Source organism: Drosophila mojavensis, unplaced genomic scaffold (assembly GCF_018153725.1).
Source record: "Drosophila mojavensis isolate 15081-1352.22 unplaced genomic scaffold, ASM1815372v1 contig_136, whole genome shotgun sequence".
NCBI lineage: Eukaryota > Metazoa > Arthropoda > Insecta > Diptera > Drosophilidae > Drosophila > Drosophila mojavensis.
In genome coordinates, this window is record NW_025318667.1 from 5,079,928 (window position 1) to 5,099,512 (window position 19,585).

Genomic DNA, 19,585 nt, shown 5'->3' on the forward strand with positions numbered 1-19,585 from the left:
AGTAACGAGTGATTTGTAACTAGAACGATAACGATTGCGATATATATATATATATGTATATATCTATGTATATATATATATATATATATATATATATATATATATATATATATATATATCGATAACGATAACGATTAAACCTAAACAAAGCGCTGTAATTATGTTAAACTATAAGCAACGAGAGTCGAGTTAAAAGTTCTATATACCATATACATATAAATATATATGCTATATACTCTAGATTTTTATCGATATATATATTTACATATAGATCTGTGTGCCTTGCATATTTGTTGTAGCGAATTTCATTGGCCAAATGTTTTTTTTTTTTTTTTTTTTTTTGAAAAAAAGTTATAGTTGAAACAGGCATACACTATATACATATATCAATAATATATATATTTTTTATATATGTACATCTATACATCAAATACTTAAGTCGCTTGGCAGCTAAAGTTAGTGACAAATCGTACACTTGAATTCCATATAATACTTCCAAAACTAAATAAATGAAAGAAAATGTAAGAGAAAGAGATAAAAGATAGAGAAACCATAACGCAGTTACTTAAGAGCGCAAGAGAGGGAGCTAGTTAGCGAGTTATGAACAGTAAACGAACATATTAAAAACAAGAAAAGAAGAAGAAAACATGGCACAAGATTTTTTCTTGTGTTTGTGTGTAAAGGCTACATCTAAGTATTAAATATCAAATATGTTTTAGTTGTTAAGTTATAAACAAATTATTTATTTTGTCTCTCTCTGTGTTTGTGTGTGTTCGTGTGAGTGTGTTGGCGCCACCTAGCGGACAGCAGGCGTTAACTAAACGAATCTTTGTCCAAAACGAAAAATTCTGTATTATTTCTGTTTTTGATTATGTGTGAATGTATATATATGTGTGTGTGTGTGTGTGTGTGTGTCTATGTATTAAGTGTATAAAATGTGAGCGCTGTTTAACAAATGTAAGTGGTAATTTAGGGGGGGATAAAGGAATTTTTCTACAAAGAAGCAAATTATTGCATTTATCACGAAATTCGATTATTTTTGAAGTCTTGGACATATTTTTCTCATATTAAACAAACATATTTTATATATACATATATATTAGATACTTATCGAAGTGTGCCTAAAAACTCTATATATGAAATTTGGCAACAACAAAAAAACTGAAACGAAATAAAACGAAAGCAAATGAAACGAAAAGAGAAATCAAAATGCTACAATGCGAAAAGTAATCGATCGCATCATCGATAAGTGTTATCGCTGCTAATACAAGAAACATTCTACATACAATTTTGACTTCTTTTAGTCTTTAGTGGAAACTAAAAAAAAAAACAAAACAAAACAAAGAACTTTGATCGAAAGCGCTGCTTTGCTTTATTTTTTATTTCTATTTTTATTACAATTTTATTATTATTATTTTTATTATTAGTCGTATTACGTTTATGTTTAATACTATTGCTAGTATAAATAAAAAGAAAGCGTATGTAATTAAATGTCTCTGAAAGTCGAATAGATTTGCCCAAGCGCAACTCTACGAGCAAATAAAGTAATGTGTAAAAAATTTAAAACAAATACAATTTTTTTATTTTATTTTTATCTATTCAACTTTTGTTTAGCTTTAATTCCTTTCTGTTAAATGTTCCTCTGTCCACTTATCGATCTACATATATATTTCGCCTATCGATCCATTGAAATATTCAGTGCTTATCTGCCCCTCTGCCAGTTCATTCTGCTCTGCCCATCCACCCGTCTGTCTGTCTATAAGAATGCAAAGCATGTTGACCCTATCGATATCTTGAATATACAGATACAAACAGTATATATCAGATAAAGATTCTATCTGGCCTAATTGCTACTGCTCTATCCGAAATAGAGTTACAAATGTATTTCCCTAGTTATTAGAATTAGTTTGATTATTTTTTGTTCTTTATATATGGAGTTTTGTTTAATTTCGATCTAGTAGCAGCTCGGTTCTGGATCTGAGCAACAACTTGAGACTGTCCCAACGGCTTTTCAACAGCTTTCGGAAACGATTTCGTATTGTCAATGCCATGGAATGGCATTTCAATGAAAATAAATGAAATTATCTTAAGATATACGCATATATCATACAATGTATCTATATCACATGTAACCAAAACAAACTGTATACTTAACTCTAGTCTAAGCTCTTAGCAAGTCTGACTTAATGCAAATGGAAGCAATCACTACGAATAAATGTTGACTAAATATCTCAAGAAATGTAATATTGTTGTCTTTATTCTATTTATAAGGTTCATAAGGTAAGTAAATAGTCGATGATCATATATATTTTCAGAAAAAAACAACAACCAAATCCCCAATCTTTTGTCTTAGTCTTGAGTTTGGTTGACCATTCAATGTCTTTAAATATATTCATGAGCTATTACTGATCTCTCCATTTAGGTTCTCACATAGTAATTGTCTTCCATAATACTCTTGCCCTTTTTTCACTCCCGAGATTAATTATGTTTGGTACCTCGTTTAATATTACGTATTTCATTCGTTTATCGTCCCTTTTCTGTTTCTCGTTTCACGTTTCTCGGTTCTTGTTCTGCTCTTGCACAGTCCTCGTTCTCTTTGTTTTTTGGTTTTCTCACTCTTCATTATTAATTCCACATTTCCAACTGTTCCATATCTATTGTTCACTGTTTGTGTTTGTACCGTCATTCCACAGCTTTCGTTACTCTTCTTCTTGTTCCACTTCCACCGTTTCTCATTTCACTTTCCTTGCTCTCTTGTTTTTCCACATTCCACATTCCTCCTTCCCGATTTATTGTTTCCTATTCCCACATTCTTCTTCTTCATGTGCCCCATTCCACGTTCCTCATGCTGCATTCCTGTTCGCAACGCTCGCATCGGGGCTTGGCTTAAGCTTGGCTCTGGCCCATTGAATCGACATTTACATATCATAAAAATTATTAATACGTTGTAATCTGAAAAGAGACAGACTCAGAAATGTGATAAATAGATAGTGAGAGAGAGAAATATGATATGAATATTAGATTAGATAAATGACTTCTTCCATTGATTGCCTCGGATTGCATTTGCATGCGATTCGAATCGATTCGATACGATGCGATTCAAAATACAGATTAAAACATTTTTTTTTTCTAGTTTGAGTCGATTTGATTTCAGTGTCATCGCTCGCTGAACAAGGTTTTTTTTTTATTGTTTATTGTTTATGATTTTCTTTGTTTCTTTTTTTTAATAGTTTTATAGGCTGATAAAAAACTGTTTTATCTGTCTAGTTTACCCTGGAAGAATGTAAACGAGTTAGCTGTGTTGTGTGACAATGAAGACAGACGAAGTTCTTAGATTCGGAAACTTAGAGACTTAGAGATATTTAGTAAATAATAATAATTGAAGATTTTCTTAAACATCGATAATTCTTAGAGTTGATAGAGTTTGGATTAGCTGAAACTACGAATTTGACGTTACAGGGTAGCTGGTAGTCGTATCTAGCAGCATACGTGATGGACTGGGCACTTCCCTCGGCTGTCTGCATGTCTGAGACCCTCCCCGCCTTCCCTTTAACACCTACCGCCCTGCCCCACCCCTCTCAGGCTGCATTGATATTTTGTAGTTCAAGGTAAGTTGGCCAGTTGTTAATTGATTTTTTATTTTTATTATTTTTTACTTTTATTTTAATTTAATTTATTTGCTTCTTTTTTTGTATACAAACAATATTTTCTGTTTTTTAGTCTTTGGCCAGAAGAACATCTGGCCAAGTGTGGTATATGATTGGTTAGTGCTCATTAAGCCATGATCATGGGCATTAGTCCCATCATTGACATTATAATTAACATTGTCATTAGCGTAATTATTAATTATTAAAGTTTGGCCCGCGCCAAAAATATGTTTTTTTTTTCTCTCTCTCTCTTTGACTTCGAATGCGAATCAGTTCAAGGCCATGCCAATATGGCATATGAATCAAATTATATAAATATAAATAAATATATGTGTCAAATATGGATATAGATATATGTATATATATAAATTAGATATGTACATATATGTAAATCTGGATATTTCTTCTTTTTTTTTTTTGTATTACACGCCGCATCTTGATTTGGTACTCGGGATTTACCAGACGACGTGTTTAACAACAACAACAACAATTGCCCCAAAAATCAATAAATTAATTAATAAAAATTCGTAAAAAATACAAAAAAAAAGTTGTTTTAATTAAAAATTTAAAAATGAAATAAATAACTGAAATGAAAAGAAAAATGAAGTTGATGCTCGCAAAGAATGTAAGAGGCGACAAGATGCACACCGTCAAATACCCTGTAAGACAGTGCTTTTAAGTATTGTAGTATAAGTAATAAGGGAAACTGTGCTTTTTTTGTTAAGTTCGCTTTCAGTCTAGTTTTAAAATACCTAAATCTGCCTCTAATGATGTTCAACATATAATGTCCAAAATATATAAATATTGTGCTCTGCAAGTTTAAAATCTCTCCACTTGTTGATTTACAGTCAAGCATTACTCTCCAATCAATCATGTCAAGTCTCCACTTGTCCAAAATGGTTAATTTTAAGTACATATTTACAGCCTGCTGCAGAAAGAAATACCAAAAATAAAAATACTATAAAATTTGCATTGAGTGTGGTCAGTTTACAACACTGTTTTTTTTTTTCAGCTAGCAACACGAGGAATGAATTTCCGCTGTAAATTTGGAGCCGCTTTTTGCTTAGTCTTCATAGGGTCTTTATACACTAGCACTTGCAGCTGTTCCATCTACCCACTTCGTCTAATCATATGTTTACAGGGTGTATACTAAAAAGTAACAACAACAATAAAATAAAAGCTCAGCTTCGGCTTCAGCTGCGACGCCGAAAGACCCAAGCAAACCTGTCAAAAGCCACCAACTGGCGCTGGCAGCGCTGTCAGCATAAGCAGCGGCCGAGGCAGAGACCGGAGCAGAGGCCGAGCAACGGCAACGGCAACGGCAACAGTGACAGCGACGCAGGCGTCACGACAGCAGCAATGACAAATTGGCTGGCAAACCAGAAGTGCGCCATGCACTCTTTGCATATAATTACGAACATGGTCTGCCCCAATCCCAGCTCTACCACCCCCCCGGCCACTGCCACGCCTAGCCTCGCCTCCTGCTGCCGCTGCCGTCATTTACAGTTGGTTAGCTGGCTTAGGGCGGGCGAGCAGCAACCTGTTGTTCGTCGCTGTTGCTGTTGCTGTTGCTGGCGTCGCTGTGGCAGAAAAAAAAAACAACAGATAACAGAAAAGAGAAGAAAACAGCAACAACAACAACAGAAACAACAGCTACATCGACTGGCACTGCTGGCTGCCAGAAAAATATTGGATGGCCGGGTAGGTTAACTCCATGCACACGGCATAAGTAACGTTCAGTCAGCCTCTAGAAGTCGATCGTGATCGGTGGCTTAAGCTTAACTCCAGCGCTCAGCACTCTCAGTTGTGCCCCACACACACACATCTCTCTACACACAATAAAAGTCTCCAAACTCCACGCACACACACACACACACAGCACACCACACACACATAGACACACACTCGCACATTCAGTCCTCCCCAGTGCCTGCAGCCCGAAAATAAATCAAATAAAATCGTCGTGAATTTTTTGTTCGTTTCGCGCGTTTTCAAATTCGAATCAAGCTTTTTTTTCCAAGTTTTTTAAAATATTCCCACACACACATACAAAATGAAGTACTTCAACATGTGAGTGATTTACATATATGTATATATATATCAATATATACTATATATATTTTTAAAATTAATTTTGCTTTTTTTTTTTGTATTTTTTTGCTGACGTGTTTTAAATTAAAAAAAAAAATTTCAGTTCTGGTTTTATTTTTAGCCTGTTCGAATTATGTCGAAATAAGCTTAGCTATTACTCTGTGCAACTGGTAATGCCAGTGCTGCCAGCTATTCTTAAGCTATTCATGCTGAAATACTTTAGTTAGCTGAAGTGCAGCCGTGGAGTTTCCAGCAGCAGACCCATATAACTCGGGCACTGCCAGTGCTACCACTCTGAAACTTGGTATGCTGCATCCTGAGTGGATCTAGATCATATTTATACATATATCAAATTTGCAATATTTATTTCTTTTCATAATATCCACTGTTGTTGTAGAGCTGTGGCTATTGCTATATAGTATACTTATCTATAGGATTTAGCTGAAGTGCAGCCGTGGAGTTTCCAGCAGCAGACCCATATAATTCGGGCACTGCTAGTGCTACCACTCTGAAACTTGGTATGCTGCATCTTGAGTGGATCTAGATCATATTTATACATATATCAAATTTGCAATATTTATTTCTTTTCATAATATCCATTGTAGAGCTGTGGCTATTGCTATATACTTATCTACAGGATTTGAGCAAATCTGGTATTTGAACAGTATTTTATTTATTTAATCTAGCTACCTTCGTTGTTCTTACTCATTTTTTACAGTGTATTCATTCAAATTGAACAAAAATTGAATCTATTTTAGCTGAAGCTAAATTAGCTGTTTACAGGGTATTTGCACGTCGTGTTGTTGGCGTGTTTCTTGTTTTCCTATAATTTGGGCACGACTTGTTGCTTGAAAGTAGGTGCAACAAATGTATGTGAACCGAATGCCTGAACTGAACTTTAACACGCCAACGTCTCAAGCAAAATGCCGAAGTTGATTATCATTTGTTGCTGTTGCTGTTCGCTATTCGCTGTTGTTGTTGCCGTTGCTGTTGCCGTTGCTATTGCAGCAGTTGCCTTGTGACATTTGCCGGCACAAAGAAATGGCAAATGGCATTTCCCAGCTGCAATTGCCGTTGCAATTGCAACAGCATAAGCAGAATCAACTTGCTGTGAGAAGCGTCTGTCTGTCCAGCTGTCAGTGCATTGATTGAAAGAAATGTTTCAAGGTCGCCAGCTGATGCTGCCGTCTGCTGTTGCTGTTGCTGTTGCCGTCTGTTACCGTTGCTGCTGCTCTACCCATTGTCGCCTGCACGCCAGCAGCAGCAACAACAACACAATTGGCTGCTGGGCAGCTGGCTCTGTGGTAGTGTATTGGATTAATTACCAAGCAATTGCAGTTGCAACTGTTGCTGCTGCTGCTGCTGCTGCTGCTGCTGCTGTTGTTGTTGTCTTATAAATTAACGGTTGCACTCTTAATGCAAGCTGACAGACACATACATACATATACATATAAATAAATATATATAATATGTATGTTAATCGCATAGCGCGAATTAATCACGCCAGCAACAACAACAAAAGCAGCAGCAGCAGCAGCCGCAACAGCAACACAGCAGACGCCAGCAACAAGCGCCAATTTGACGGCAAGATCAGGATTTAAATTTAGTTTCGCTTGCTTTTTGGGGTGTTGTATCTTGTTGTTGTTGTTGTAGTTTTGAGTGCTGTTGTTGTTGTTGCTGCTGATGTTGCTGTTGTTGCTGCTGTCGTTTTACATGCGTTTCATTTCATTTTTGGCGCACACAAATCGCTCGCATTATGCAATATTATTTAAATAAGAGAGATCAGATCATGTGCATGCCAAAAAGCCAAACCAGAATACACACACACACACACACACACACACACACACACACACACACTCACACTCACACACTCATTTTAGTGGATTTTGCGAGCCAAAAATAAAAAATTGTAGACAAAAAGACAATTTTTTGTCTTTTGGTATTTTAAACTGATTTTCAAGGACTGTGCGAATTGGCAACATGATGAGTGTGCGTGTGTGTGTGTGTGCATTTCATAAGCCAAATTCAATGTAAGTCAGCAATAACAACAACAACAACAGCGACAGCATATAAAGAAACTGTAACACAAATCAAAAGACTCAGGCAACGAACTTGGCTTGGCTTGCCGACTTGACTAACTGATTGGGCTAACTGCAGCAGCAGCAGTAGCGGCAGCAACACGTACACAATGCACCGTTATTGAACCCACTTAACGCGACAACAGCAACAACAACAACAACAGCAACAACAACAACAACAACAATTGTGCACGTTTTTCTTTAAGTCATTCAAGTGTTCGTAATTGTGTTTTGAACTATTAGAAACGCCATGCCACAAATACCTATATACCCATATACCCATACAAATAACTATGTATATATTTAGCTATGACTACGGCTGTCTCAAACTCCAGATATAGTTGGGCAATTAGCATAGTGACCCGTTTTGCATAGCTGAGGGCATGGCTATTGCCAATCAAATTCGCTTCTTTTTTTTTTTTTTTTTTTAGCTCGTTTTCGGCTGATGGCGTCATCGCCATGAACTAATTCCGCATATGCGAATCATAATCATGTGATAATATACAATATATATATATATACCCATATGTGCTATATATATATACCGATGCTTAAACAAAGCAAAAGTCTTAAAAGTTTTTTGCCATTTTGTTGAATAAGCTCTTCGAGGCGCTGACTTGAAACGCAAACACTTTGAGTTGCTTTAAATACCCCTCAATATATACACACACATGCATACACTATATACTAAATATGTGTGTATGCTAACTATGCAGCCTACCCCAACTTTTATGAGTTTGCATCTATTTGAAAACTAATATATTTTAGAAAACTAAAAGTTCTAATATTTTAGATTTAAAACTACATTTATTGTAAAAAATATTTTAATTATATATATGTATATTATTTTTGTGCAGATCAAATCAATCAATAGAGAATGTCAATAGTAAATTTTGAGCTTCTGTAAAGCTACAGCAAATACAGCTTTATCCGATTTATCATCCGCCATATCTTTTTGAATTTCCCCGTCTTTTTGAACTTGTGCTGTCAACTTGAGTAGGTATTGCAAATTCCAGCTCTATAGCACTTCAAATGCGTTTTCCAAATGTATTAGTCATGCACCTAGTGGGCGAGTCGGAAAAGTCTAGACGTTTTATCAGACGAGGGTATACACGGTGTTCAATTCAAGCTTCAGGTCTCCAACTACTTAGCTCCAACCCAATATAAATTATTCATTTCCCTTTCATGAATAATATGAATAACTATAAAAACTATTTTAACTCAATTCTCACAACTAGCTAAAAATTTAAATTCTCTAAAATTTGTTTTAAAAAATAAATTAATTTTTAGCTGAGAGTGCAAAAATAGTTTAATAAATCAATTTTCAATTTAATTTGATTTATTTTTTTTTTTTTTTTTTTTCATTTTAAATAACATATTTCATAATACATAAAAATTCAAATCATATTAATTACGAAATGGAACCAGTTCGGTTCACAGGCCGCGTATAAGAGTGAGTGAGCGTATAAGAGTGCGAATATAAGACGGCAAAGGAGATGCATGCAGCTGCTATTAGAGGGTATGTGGATAGTCGGTAGCTGCTCTTATTATTATGGTATCTATAATGATGCTGAGATGCTGCTGCTGCTGCTGATGATGATGTTGTTGACAATGATGATGATGATGATGATAATGATGCGGCATCATTGAGCATGTGGTTCCGCCTTCCACTTATTGATTCTTGACAGCTTTTGCTTATCATAAATTTGCAACTAATGCTGCTCTTATATAACGAGGCTTGGCTTAGAAATGTGTGTAAGTGTGTGTGTATAAGTGTGTATAGCATTGTCTCTAATAGTTTTTTTGCCCCCCTCCCCAACGATCTAGCTTTATAAAATGCCAAAAAGCAAACCGGTTGAGCTCAAAGCCAAATGTCATATAGACTTGGACATGGCTTGACTTGAATTTCGATTAAGAAGTAAGCAGAAGCAGCAGCAGCAGCAGCAATTACAGCAGCAACAGCAATAGTACAAGCAACGGCAGCAACAACAGCAACTGTTATTGATTCCAGGCACGCCAGCAACACGCACCCACAACAACAGCAACACGCCTTTCACCTTTCCATGAGTCTGCGGTTGCATAAGTCCAATTGAAATGCAAAGAGTCGCTTGGACATGCCACACGGTTGACCCTAATCAATGCGAAAAGATGCAACCCGCCGGCGACAGCAACAACAGCAACAGCTACAACAGCAACAAGAGCAACAACAATAGCAACAGCAATAATAGCTAACGGCCATTGCAGCTGTTGTCTTCGCTAGCTGGGCGACTGTGGGCTGCGGGGCGTGACTGGGGCCTCTCCCTGCTCAGGCAGCTGTATTTGAATGTGGCTTGCACATTTTACCGTTATTAACCAACCAGCAGGCGCGCATTCAAATTTATTCTGGCTACGAGCAACAGGTTTCCATTGCTGCCGTTGCTGTTGCCTTTTGCATAAGCACCTGTTGCCCAAAGGAGGGGAAGGGGGGGAGGGGGGGTGGTCTGTACCTGTACCTGTTCCTGAGCCTGTATCTGTGTGGGTGTGCCTACTTACACAGTACTACTAACCTTAGCCTATGTCTAAGCGGGCGCGCGTCCAGGCCAGAAGTATTTCAAAACAAGTTCGCTGCCTAAGTCTTTTGTTTCATTCTGCGCTAACTTATAAATTTGAAATCGAAAGTGAATGAGAAAAAAAGAAGCAAAATGTGAAAAATAAAAGCTAAAACCCGTTTAGCTGACCTTAAAGCATTAATAATTGTTAGCACAGCGGCGCCAAAAGAGGAAGAAGAAGCAGCAGCAGCAGCCGTCGAGGCATACATATCTTTATGGTCTAACTGATATATATGTATATGTATATATGTGTATATATAGTAGTAGATAGATATAGTTATGAGACGTGTTTATGTCTTTTTTTTATTTTTATTAACCAAGTCCGGTTCAGGTTCTCAGCACAACCCGTTCAACCAGACTGTAAAGATATCATATGCATATATACTTATATATAAATAATATATATACTATAATAATATGTAAATACATATAAAATCTATATATTATATATGTACATGTATTGTGCCTCGTGCTCGTTGGGCAACATATTTCGGATTGCGAACAGCGAGCTCATAGCTTTTATTTCATTTCACTTTTTTTTTTTTCTTTGCAAAAATAATATACTCTGTTCCCATTGCAAGGTATATTAGTTTCAAGGGTGTGCGTGACGAAAGACACAAGATGGCATCTTATATATTTTATTGATCTGTTGAACGAGTTGTTCGTCACTTTATTCATCCATATTTACCATTTATCGATAGTATCGATTTAGAGAATTGATTTTGAATCTTGTAATTAAAAAATTCAAATTTTTCATGACATTTGCATAAGATTTCCTATAAAATTGATAAACATTAATCATTTCCTATTTTCGATATATTTGTGATCGCAGTCATAAATAAATAAGTATCATACATCAAATAAATGAAGGGGTATGTGATGGTCGTATACTGCCGACGTTTCCAAGTCAAGCCGGCTTACAGTAGCCAAACATGCATACATAAGAAAAGCAAAAATCTCTAGGCCTATAGGAAAAACCGGAATTATTATTCTTCCTAACCCCTTCAGCTTAGAGCTCTACTAAGACCTTTATGAATAGCAAATGTAACTACAATATATGGATATAGCCTCAGTTTTGCAACTCTTTAAAGCTATTCTTATTCAACAAAACAAAAACCATTTGTTCGTAAGCCTTCTACATAACCTGTAAGATAAGGAATATTATTTCCTTATACCTTCAATTCATACTGTACATTTTTTTTATAGCTTTTTTTCTCTTATCGTAATAATCAAAGTAACTATCTTCATTAAATAGCATAGTGCTCATAACCTAAAATATTCAACATAACCTTAAATTGATTTTACTTTGCTCTTTTTTTTGCAATAGCTGCCTGCTTTTCATTATCTGCGCACTGTGCTACGGCCTGGTTGCCGCCCAGGAGGAGGGTGCTGGCAACGTTTCGCCGGCAAAGAGAATCGCTGCACTGCGTCGCCCCGTGGGCAAGGCGGCTAAGCCAACGACAACGACAACAGCGGCGCCGGCCAACGACGATGGCGCCGAGGAGGATGATTACAATGAGGAGGGTGCCGGCGGCGCTGGCAGCCAGTACGGCGATGAGCAGGAGGAGAGCGGCCCCAGCTCCACGACCACCACAACGGAGCCGCCCAAAAAGGTTGGCCCCGTCATCCGTCCCTTCCGCTCCAACGATGATTTCCTCAATTCGCTGAAGCGCCGCCAGCAGAACGCCAAGAAGCATCGCAACGAGAAGCCGGCGGCCAGCAAGCCAGCTGCCAAGAAGACCGAGGAGGAGCCCGCTGACCATGATGAGGCTGCCAGCGCCCAGGCACCGGCACCGGCTGCACCCGCCGCTGGCCACGCCAAGGGCGGCTACAAGAGCAATTCGGCACGTAAGTGATGCTGAATCCCAAATCGAATTTCGCATTCACATTAACTTCACTTTTGCAGTCAATCGTCGCAAGCCGTCGAAGCCAGTGAAGGCGGAGCCGGAGGTGGACACCGCTGCCGAGGAATCGGAGCAGCAGCAGAAGGAAGAGGAGCCCAAGCTCAAGCGTCCGCTCAGCAGTCGCCTGGCCTTGAGGAAACGCAATTAAGCTAACTTACATGCATACATCTACACACTTTTTTAAGGCACTGTAGCTTAACAGTTATGTTACACACTGTTCCACTCCCTCCGTTTCTCGCTCTCTCCCTTTGCCTTTCGCTCACATGCATGACTAGCCCAAGGACAGCTCAAGCTTGGCCTGCTAGCATGCATACATGCATACATACAATTAATATACATACATAATCAGCTGACACACACACACACACACACACACACGCACACACTGTCTCTCTCACACTCATTGCTAGCTAAGGGCAGCTCAAGCTCTGCCTGTTTAGTTTTTAGTACATTTTTTTTTCAACATGTGGCGCCAGTGCATGTACGCCTGTGTGTGTGCGTTTATTTATGTATTTTATGCTCAAACTCACACACACACAGTAACGTGCATGCACCGCTCATTGCTCACTCACACATATACCACAACCTTCTCCCACTTGCCTTTGTGCGCTTGTATTTGTGTATATATATTTGCATTGGAATATTTATAGCTCATATATCAGCGCACACCCACACATACACACGCATACACTTCAATTAATAAACAAACTATAATAATACCTAAAGCAACAACACAAAAACAACAACAAACAAAAAACAACCATTATAAATAAATAAAAAAAAATATTACAAAAAAAAAAATTGTTAAACCAAATTTTTGTATTTATTTTCAATCTTTTGCGTTAACTTTTGATACTCTGGCTTGAACCGGTTCAGATTAGCTGAAGCCAAGCAAGACTGTAGGCCGAACCGGTTATAGCCGGTAAAGCAGTTTCCTTCTCTCCTTCTCAGCGCGCCATTATATAGCTGTTTCGAATATGAGAAGTATTCTAGGATGAAAATATAGAATGTGATATTTGAATTTCTTTTTCGGTATTGTCTTGAGCTTTGCTTTGTATATTTTGATATAAAGTTTCTATTAAAAAAATTCTGAAAATAAAAAAAAAAAAAAAAACAATATACAATTTTCGTTTCAATACTTGTGTATTTTATTCGTTAATAATTACAGAACACTGTAAAAAAATCAGCTTATAATGGAAACTTTTCCAATTACGTGTGGGGCGGGGGAATGTATTACTTCTTGTGTTTTAACAATTCACAATTATGGAAACCGCAAACTTTCGGTAAACTTTAAAAAAAATGTAAAAAATTTTGTATAATCAAAACTTATGTATGATATAAATAATTGCTATACATAGGCTATATATATATAAATATATATATATGTGTATGTATATATATGCATATATAAATACAGCTTTGTATACACATATATATACATATATAAAACATGTATATAAAAGTTGCTATTCGTTGAATGTGAGCAATTTATATATATTTCTATATATATCTGCATAATTCGTTGTCTCTCTATATTTAGACATTAAGTACTATATTCGCTTCGACATTTGCTTTTCTTTTAAATATATTCCAACTCAGCGTGTATATATGTATGTATATATGGATACATATATAGTATTTTTATTTTAAATAATATTAATAAATGTGTAAAAGCATTTTTATGTATTGACAAGAAATTTGCCCGCTTTCTGTGAGTTAAAATTAGCATTTCGAACAGATCTTGAACTCGAATTTGGTCTGCAAATATATATGCGTATATAAGTATATATATATGTATACAGAACACTAACGATCGAGTATTAGCTTTAACCAAATGGCGTTGCAGACATATATATATATAATATTTCATATTTCAATATTTCAATGTTTCCTAGTCACAAGGCACATTCTCGTTGGAGCTTAGTTATAGAGACGTAGACATAGATTTAGTTATAGATATAGCCATAGATTGTTATCTATCATTATAAATTACAAATTGGGGGCGTGGCTATGACTTATAGAGCGTACTTTTTAGCTTTTGAATAAAAATATGTTTTGGGTTTCTATATATATATATATAAAAAATATTTGCTGTAGCCAACATAAAATGCTTAACAGAAAGTAAACAAATAAAATACGAATGTGGATATGGATCTGGATGAAGCGTGTATGTGTGGGATGTTAGAGGTGTGGCTGGTTAACAGTTTAAGTAGCAATTGCCGTGTAGCCGTATAAAAAAAAAAAAAACGAAACGAAAATATGGAATAATACTACATTAAGTGGAGCTTGTAAACTAGAAAGCAGAAACAAGGGCAGCAGCAACGGCAACAGCAGCTGGAGCGGGAGCAGTAGATGTAACCCAATTGGATCATCGTCATCGTCATCAGCATCAGGTGTGATGCCTCGAATTGCGCATGAGTGGCACCAAGAGAGACGGCGGTCCCGCTTGTCGCAGAAATGGATGAGCTAACAGCTCAGCGGCCGTTGCACGCTGTGCCGGATCCCGGACGAGCATGCGGTCCAAAAACGATTGCAGACGCGGCGACACCTTGTGGGCATTCTTCAGATTTGGCGGCTGCATGTCCCGAATGCGTCGCATCGCCTGCAACGGCGGCTCGTTGAAGAACGGCGGCTCACCGTCCACCATTTCGATGACCATTATGCCCAGCGACCAGATATCCACGTCGGGGCCATACGGCAGGCGCGAAATCACCTCCGGCGACATCCAGTAGGGTGTGCCCACCAAGGACTTCCGCTTAGGCAGCTCCTGCGACACCTGCGCACAGAAACCAAAGTCCGACAGCTTCACCCGGCCATCAGCGGCCAAGAGTATCGAATCGGATTTGATGTCCCGATGGATGACGCCCTGTTTCAAGCGGAAATGGATATGAAATTAGTATTAGCTCAGAATGGGTAAGGTTAACTAAGAGTTGCTCTGTCTAGCCATAAAGCTATGTTCTAAATTGAGTGGAGAATGGGAATGGTTTGAATTTAAGTAGAGTTGAAATATTAAGTGGTAAGCTTTGAATTGTAAGCAGTTCGGCTACCTTGTCTTTTTAATTTACTGAGTGGTACCCTGTAATGAATAGGTCTATAAAATAATAAACGATTCTTAATTTAACTCTACTTGTACTTCATGCAAGGAACTTTCGAGGTCACCTCTCTCTCTCTCTCTCTCTCTCTCTCTCTCTTGCCCTATATACTTATAGCATTGTCTAGCCTTATTCAAGTTCTATGAGGTTATATCTATCTTTATACTTTGCTCTTACTGCTGTATCCTGTTAACGCTCTTTATCTTTTGTTGTGTTTTCTCAAGAATCTGTAATTCTCGATGTGTTCTCTGTTCTCACTCTCTCTCTGTATAGGCCGCTTTCCCTCTCTCTTTCTCTCTATAACTACCTCTCTAGCACTCGCTTTTAATCTCTCTCGCTCTCTCGTTCTCTCTCTCTCTGTCTGGAACTGTTTCTGCTCGCGTCTCTCTATCACTGTATCAGCATCTCTCTCTCTCTTCCTCTCTATTTCTATATCTGCATCACTCTCTATATCTCTACATTTCTCATTCTCTCTCTGTGTCTTCTGACCTCTCTGCATGAATCTCTCTGGCTCTGATTCTCACTCTTACTCTATTTCTCTATCTATCTTTCTTGATCTCTTTTCATTTATATCTTGGTACCTCCCATGTTTATCTTTCTCCCACCTACCATATTTCTCTCCTACTTTTGCTTACCCTAACTCACTTCCATACTTTACATCTCTCCTCACGTTTTCCTTTAAGTATTTCTAAACTCTGTTTGATTCCTTGATAAGAAAAATGTCGATTCCAATTGTTCGCTAGTAAATGCCTCTTGAACCACATATATTTATGTACCTGTAGACTAGTTACATATCTAAATATATAATATGACTGTGCGCATAAATATATACATATATTATACGGGTATGTATATGGAAATACTTAAAGAACAGTCTGGCTAAGCCTATTATTCACATTCAACTGAACTTCTATTTACAGCCAAAGGTTTGGGTCAGCGAAATTTGTGGTCGTCCAACCAGGTAGCCAACCCAACCCTACCCAAGCCAACCACCCAACGACCCAGCCGTCCCCAAGCGCCCACTTAACAGGCTATCGCATTACCTATGCGACGGGCGACATTTGGAAATGGAAACCAAACCACAAAACGTCGCAAAAGAAGAAAGCGCCAAAGAACGAAAATAGAAAGGCATTGAAAGAGTGCACAGACAGCAAAGAAGAGAAGTGAAAAGACATTGGGCGAGGCTTTTGGCTGACAACTTTGCTTTGGCTCTGGCTTGCTGGCAACTTGTCTGTTGGAAATGCTGGTCACGCACCTGTGAATGCAAATAGGCCAAAGCTTTCAGGCATTGCTTGCAAACGGTCGCAATTTGCTCCTCATCCATGCGGGAATGTGTGACAATGTCGGTGAGTGCGCCGCCCTCCAGATACTCCATGACCACCCAGAGCTCATCGTTGACCAGAAAGCTGGAGTATGTCTCCACAATATTGGGATGATGATAGTCACGCATGATGACCACCTCGTTGAAGAGCAGCTCGCGTCTCTGCTGCTTACGCAAATCCATTTTCTTAACAGCCACTTGACGACCTACCAAGGGATTAAGAGAGAGAGAGAGAGAGAGGGAGAGACAGCGAGAGGGATGAGTTAATATGCAATGCTCAGCTATCCGGATTGATCACCCACCTGTTGACTTGTCGGTGGCTATGCACACAGTGCCCGTGGAGCCTTCGCCTATTTTGTTAAAGTTCTCCAGATTCTCGCGCGGATCACCGGCGGAGACAACCATTTGCAAGGCAGCACGGAATTGCTCGTGCGTCAGCCTTTGCTCCTGCTTTGGTTGCGCCTGAGCTTGGGCCTGGGCAGCCAGGGCGGCGGCGGCAGCATTACCACTCGAGCTGGAGCTGGCACGCGATGCCGTTGCTGCTGCTGCTCCTGTTGCTGTTGTTGGCGCTGTTTTGTTGGCATGTGGATTCTGATTTGGTTGTTGCTGGGAGGCAGGATACATTGGATAGCTTTGACCATTGTTGTTGTTAATATTATTATTGTTGTTGTGATGCGAGCTGGCCACTGAGCTGACTGGCGACGTTTGCTGCTGCTGCTGCTGTTGCTGCTGCTGCAGCTGCTGCGGCATCCGGAACGGATCGGTGCGCACAGCCAAAGGAGCTGTTAGCCCACCATTGGAATGTGGATGCGGATGTGGATGCGAATGTGAGTGTGAATGGATATGCTGACTGGTATACAAAAGATTATGTGGCATTGGTTGCTGCTGTTGCTGCTGCTGCTGCTGCAGATGCTGTTGCTTAAAGCCAGGCGTGGGCGTGCCGGATGGCAGCTCTTCCTCAGGCACAGCGGGCGGCACATTCGCCACTCGCCTCACACGCGGCGGACTGGAGCTGCGCAACGAATTGGAGCGGGCCACATGCGATGTCTTTGGCAGCAACTGTTGCTGCTGTTGCTGCTGCAACATTGCTGGATTGTTCATCATCAGGGCACTGCTGCTGCTGCTATTGAGCGATGTTGTGTCTGCCTTATTGTTATTATGATGCGGACGCACAATTGTCTTCAGATCCAGTATTTCTGTGGGCGTTATCTCCGAGGGATCCACCAGCGGCAGCGGACGATTGCTGGACTTCAAAATTTGATTGTTGCCCACTATGGAGGCCCATTGCAATGGCAAGCCGACATATTTGTTCTCTCGCTTGTCGAAGCCCGTGTGCACGCGATGCTCGAAATTGCTGGGCATCGAGATCAGCGGTTTCTTCTTCTTCTTTGTGAACATTTTTGCTTGTTCCGTTATTATGGCGCCGTCAATTGCAATTGCCAGGGAGTTGTTAGTTCCCTCGTTCTCTCGTTTGTTGACTTTTCTTTTACCCGCCCTTTTGGCTGGGCCCGTCAATAGGCGACGACAAAGTCTTTGGCTGCACTAACACATTCGCACGCACAACGCACACAAACAGACACAGACAAGCGCAGCCAACACACACACTCACACACGGGCGCATACAAACATACAGCGACGGATGCGATTTATGTGGATTTCGTGTTTAGCGCTTTCAATCGACTTTCACATGCATCATTTGCATGGTTTCATTAAATGCTCGCCTTATTTATCAGTTAACATAAATACACATTACACCAAAAAAACAAATAAAAAAACAAACAAACACAATTTGAAACCTAATAAAAATAAACTTAAAAACTTATTAATTGCCGATGCTAGCAGTTATCGTTGGCTCTGTTGCTATGAGAGAGCTGCAAAACTATCGTTTAATGCTCGCGATACTATCGTTATCATGACCCAAATATGTGTATGTTTTATACGATAGTTAACTACCGCATTTAGTGCATTTCTTTTTATTGCATTTTACAGCACTGTGCAAACGTTTACAAGCGGTCACACCGAAACGCGTTTGCATGTACATTGACTTGATTTGCGACAAATTAATTTTTAAATTCCATAAACGAAAATGTCGAAAGCACATCCACCAGAGTTGAAAAAGTGAGTATCTCTACCGCGTTGGTAAGTGAACGTGTGCGTGTGCTAAGTGCTTACTTGTTTCCTTATTATCAGATACATGGACAAGCGCATGATGCTCAAGCTAAATGGCGGCCGCGCTGTCACCGGCATTCTGCGCGGCTTCGATCCATTCATGAACGTTGTGCTCGACGATACGGTGGAGGAGTGCAAGGATAATACCAAAAACAGCATTGGAATGGTGGTACGTATAGCACTAGGCTAACCACAAAACATTTGCTAAAATGCGGCATTTATATTTTCAGGTAATTCGTGGTAACAGCATTGTTATGGTCGAGGCACTGGATAGAGTCTGATATGCAATCTCTAAAGCAGTCTTATCCCCTCAGATGTATCCAATTTGGATAGTTTAGGATTTGCTGACTTTAATAGAGATTTATCTGCCAGATAAAGGTTAAATGTAAACTATTTAACAAACACAAACTAGTCGTAAGGCTCTATAATACATTCTTAAAATTTAAATAAATTTACTATAAAACCAACAAAGTTGATGTAAATCTGGCAAACTGTATCAATTTCAACCAACTATATATATCACTTATAGTCTATATAAAACTCTACTCTGTACTGAGCTATATGTACCCTATAAAGCATATATACTTCAGATTAGATCCCCACATAGGGGATTTTCAGTGCATATGCTCTCAATACGATCTATACATTAAAGTACATCAGTAATAGTGAGTATATCATAGTAGTAGTTATTA

At 38.8% G+C, this 19,585-nt stretch overlaps 3 protein-coding genes across 3 annotated transcripts; 2 read left to right on the forward strand and 1 right to left on the reverse strand.

Moving 5' to 3' along the window:
- The first annotated feature begins 5,385 nt into the window (after window positions 1–5,385).
- On the forward strand, window positions 5,386–12,766 carry LOC6585944 (myristoylated alanine-rich C-kinase substrate). The gene is made up of 3 exons (XM_002011532.4): window positions 5,386–5,717; window positions 11,735–12,255; window positions 12,314–12,766. The coding sequence occupies exons 1-3, from the start codon at window positions 5,701–5,703 to the stop codon at window positions 12,457–12,459; spliced, it is 684 nt and encodes a 227-aa protein (XP_002011568.1). The 5' UTR covers window positions 5,386–5,700; the 3' UTR covers window positions 12,460–12,766.
- Window positions 12,767–13,914: 1,148 nt separating this feature from the next.
- Window positions 13,915–18,598, reverse strand: LOC6585945 (serine/threonine-protein kinase PAK mbt). The gene is made up of 3 exons (XM_002011533.4): window positions 17,027–18,598; window positions 16,659–16,930; window positions 13,915–15,177 (listed from the first exon to the last, which is right to left on the reverse strand). The coding sequence occupies exons 1-3, from the start codon at window positions 18,120–18,122 to the stop codon at window positions 14,701–14,703; spliced, it is 1,845 nt and encodes a 614-aa protein (XP_002011569.1). The 5' UTR covers window positions 18,123–18,598; the 3' UTR covers window positions 13,915–14,700.
- Window positions 18,599–18,713: 115 nt separating this feature from the next.
- Window positions 18,714–19,375, forward strand: LOC6585946 (probable small nuclear ribonucleoprotein G). The gene is made up of 3 exons (XM_002011534.4): window positions 18,714–18,842; window positions 18,915–19,062; window positions 19,124–19,375. Exons 1-3 carry the CDS (start codon window positions 18,811–18,813, stop codon window positions 19,172–19,174), a joined length of 231 nt encoding a protein of 76 aa, XP_002011570.1. The 5' UTR covers window positions 18,714–18,810; the 3' UTR covers window positions 19,175–19,375.
- Window positions 19,376–19,585: the final 210 nt, after the last annotated feature.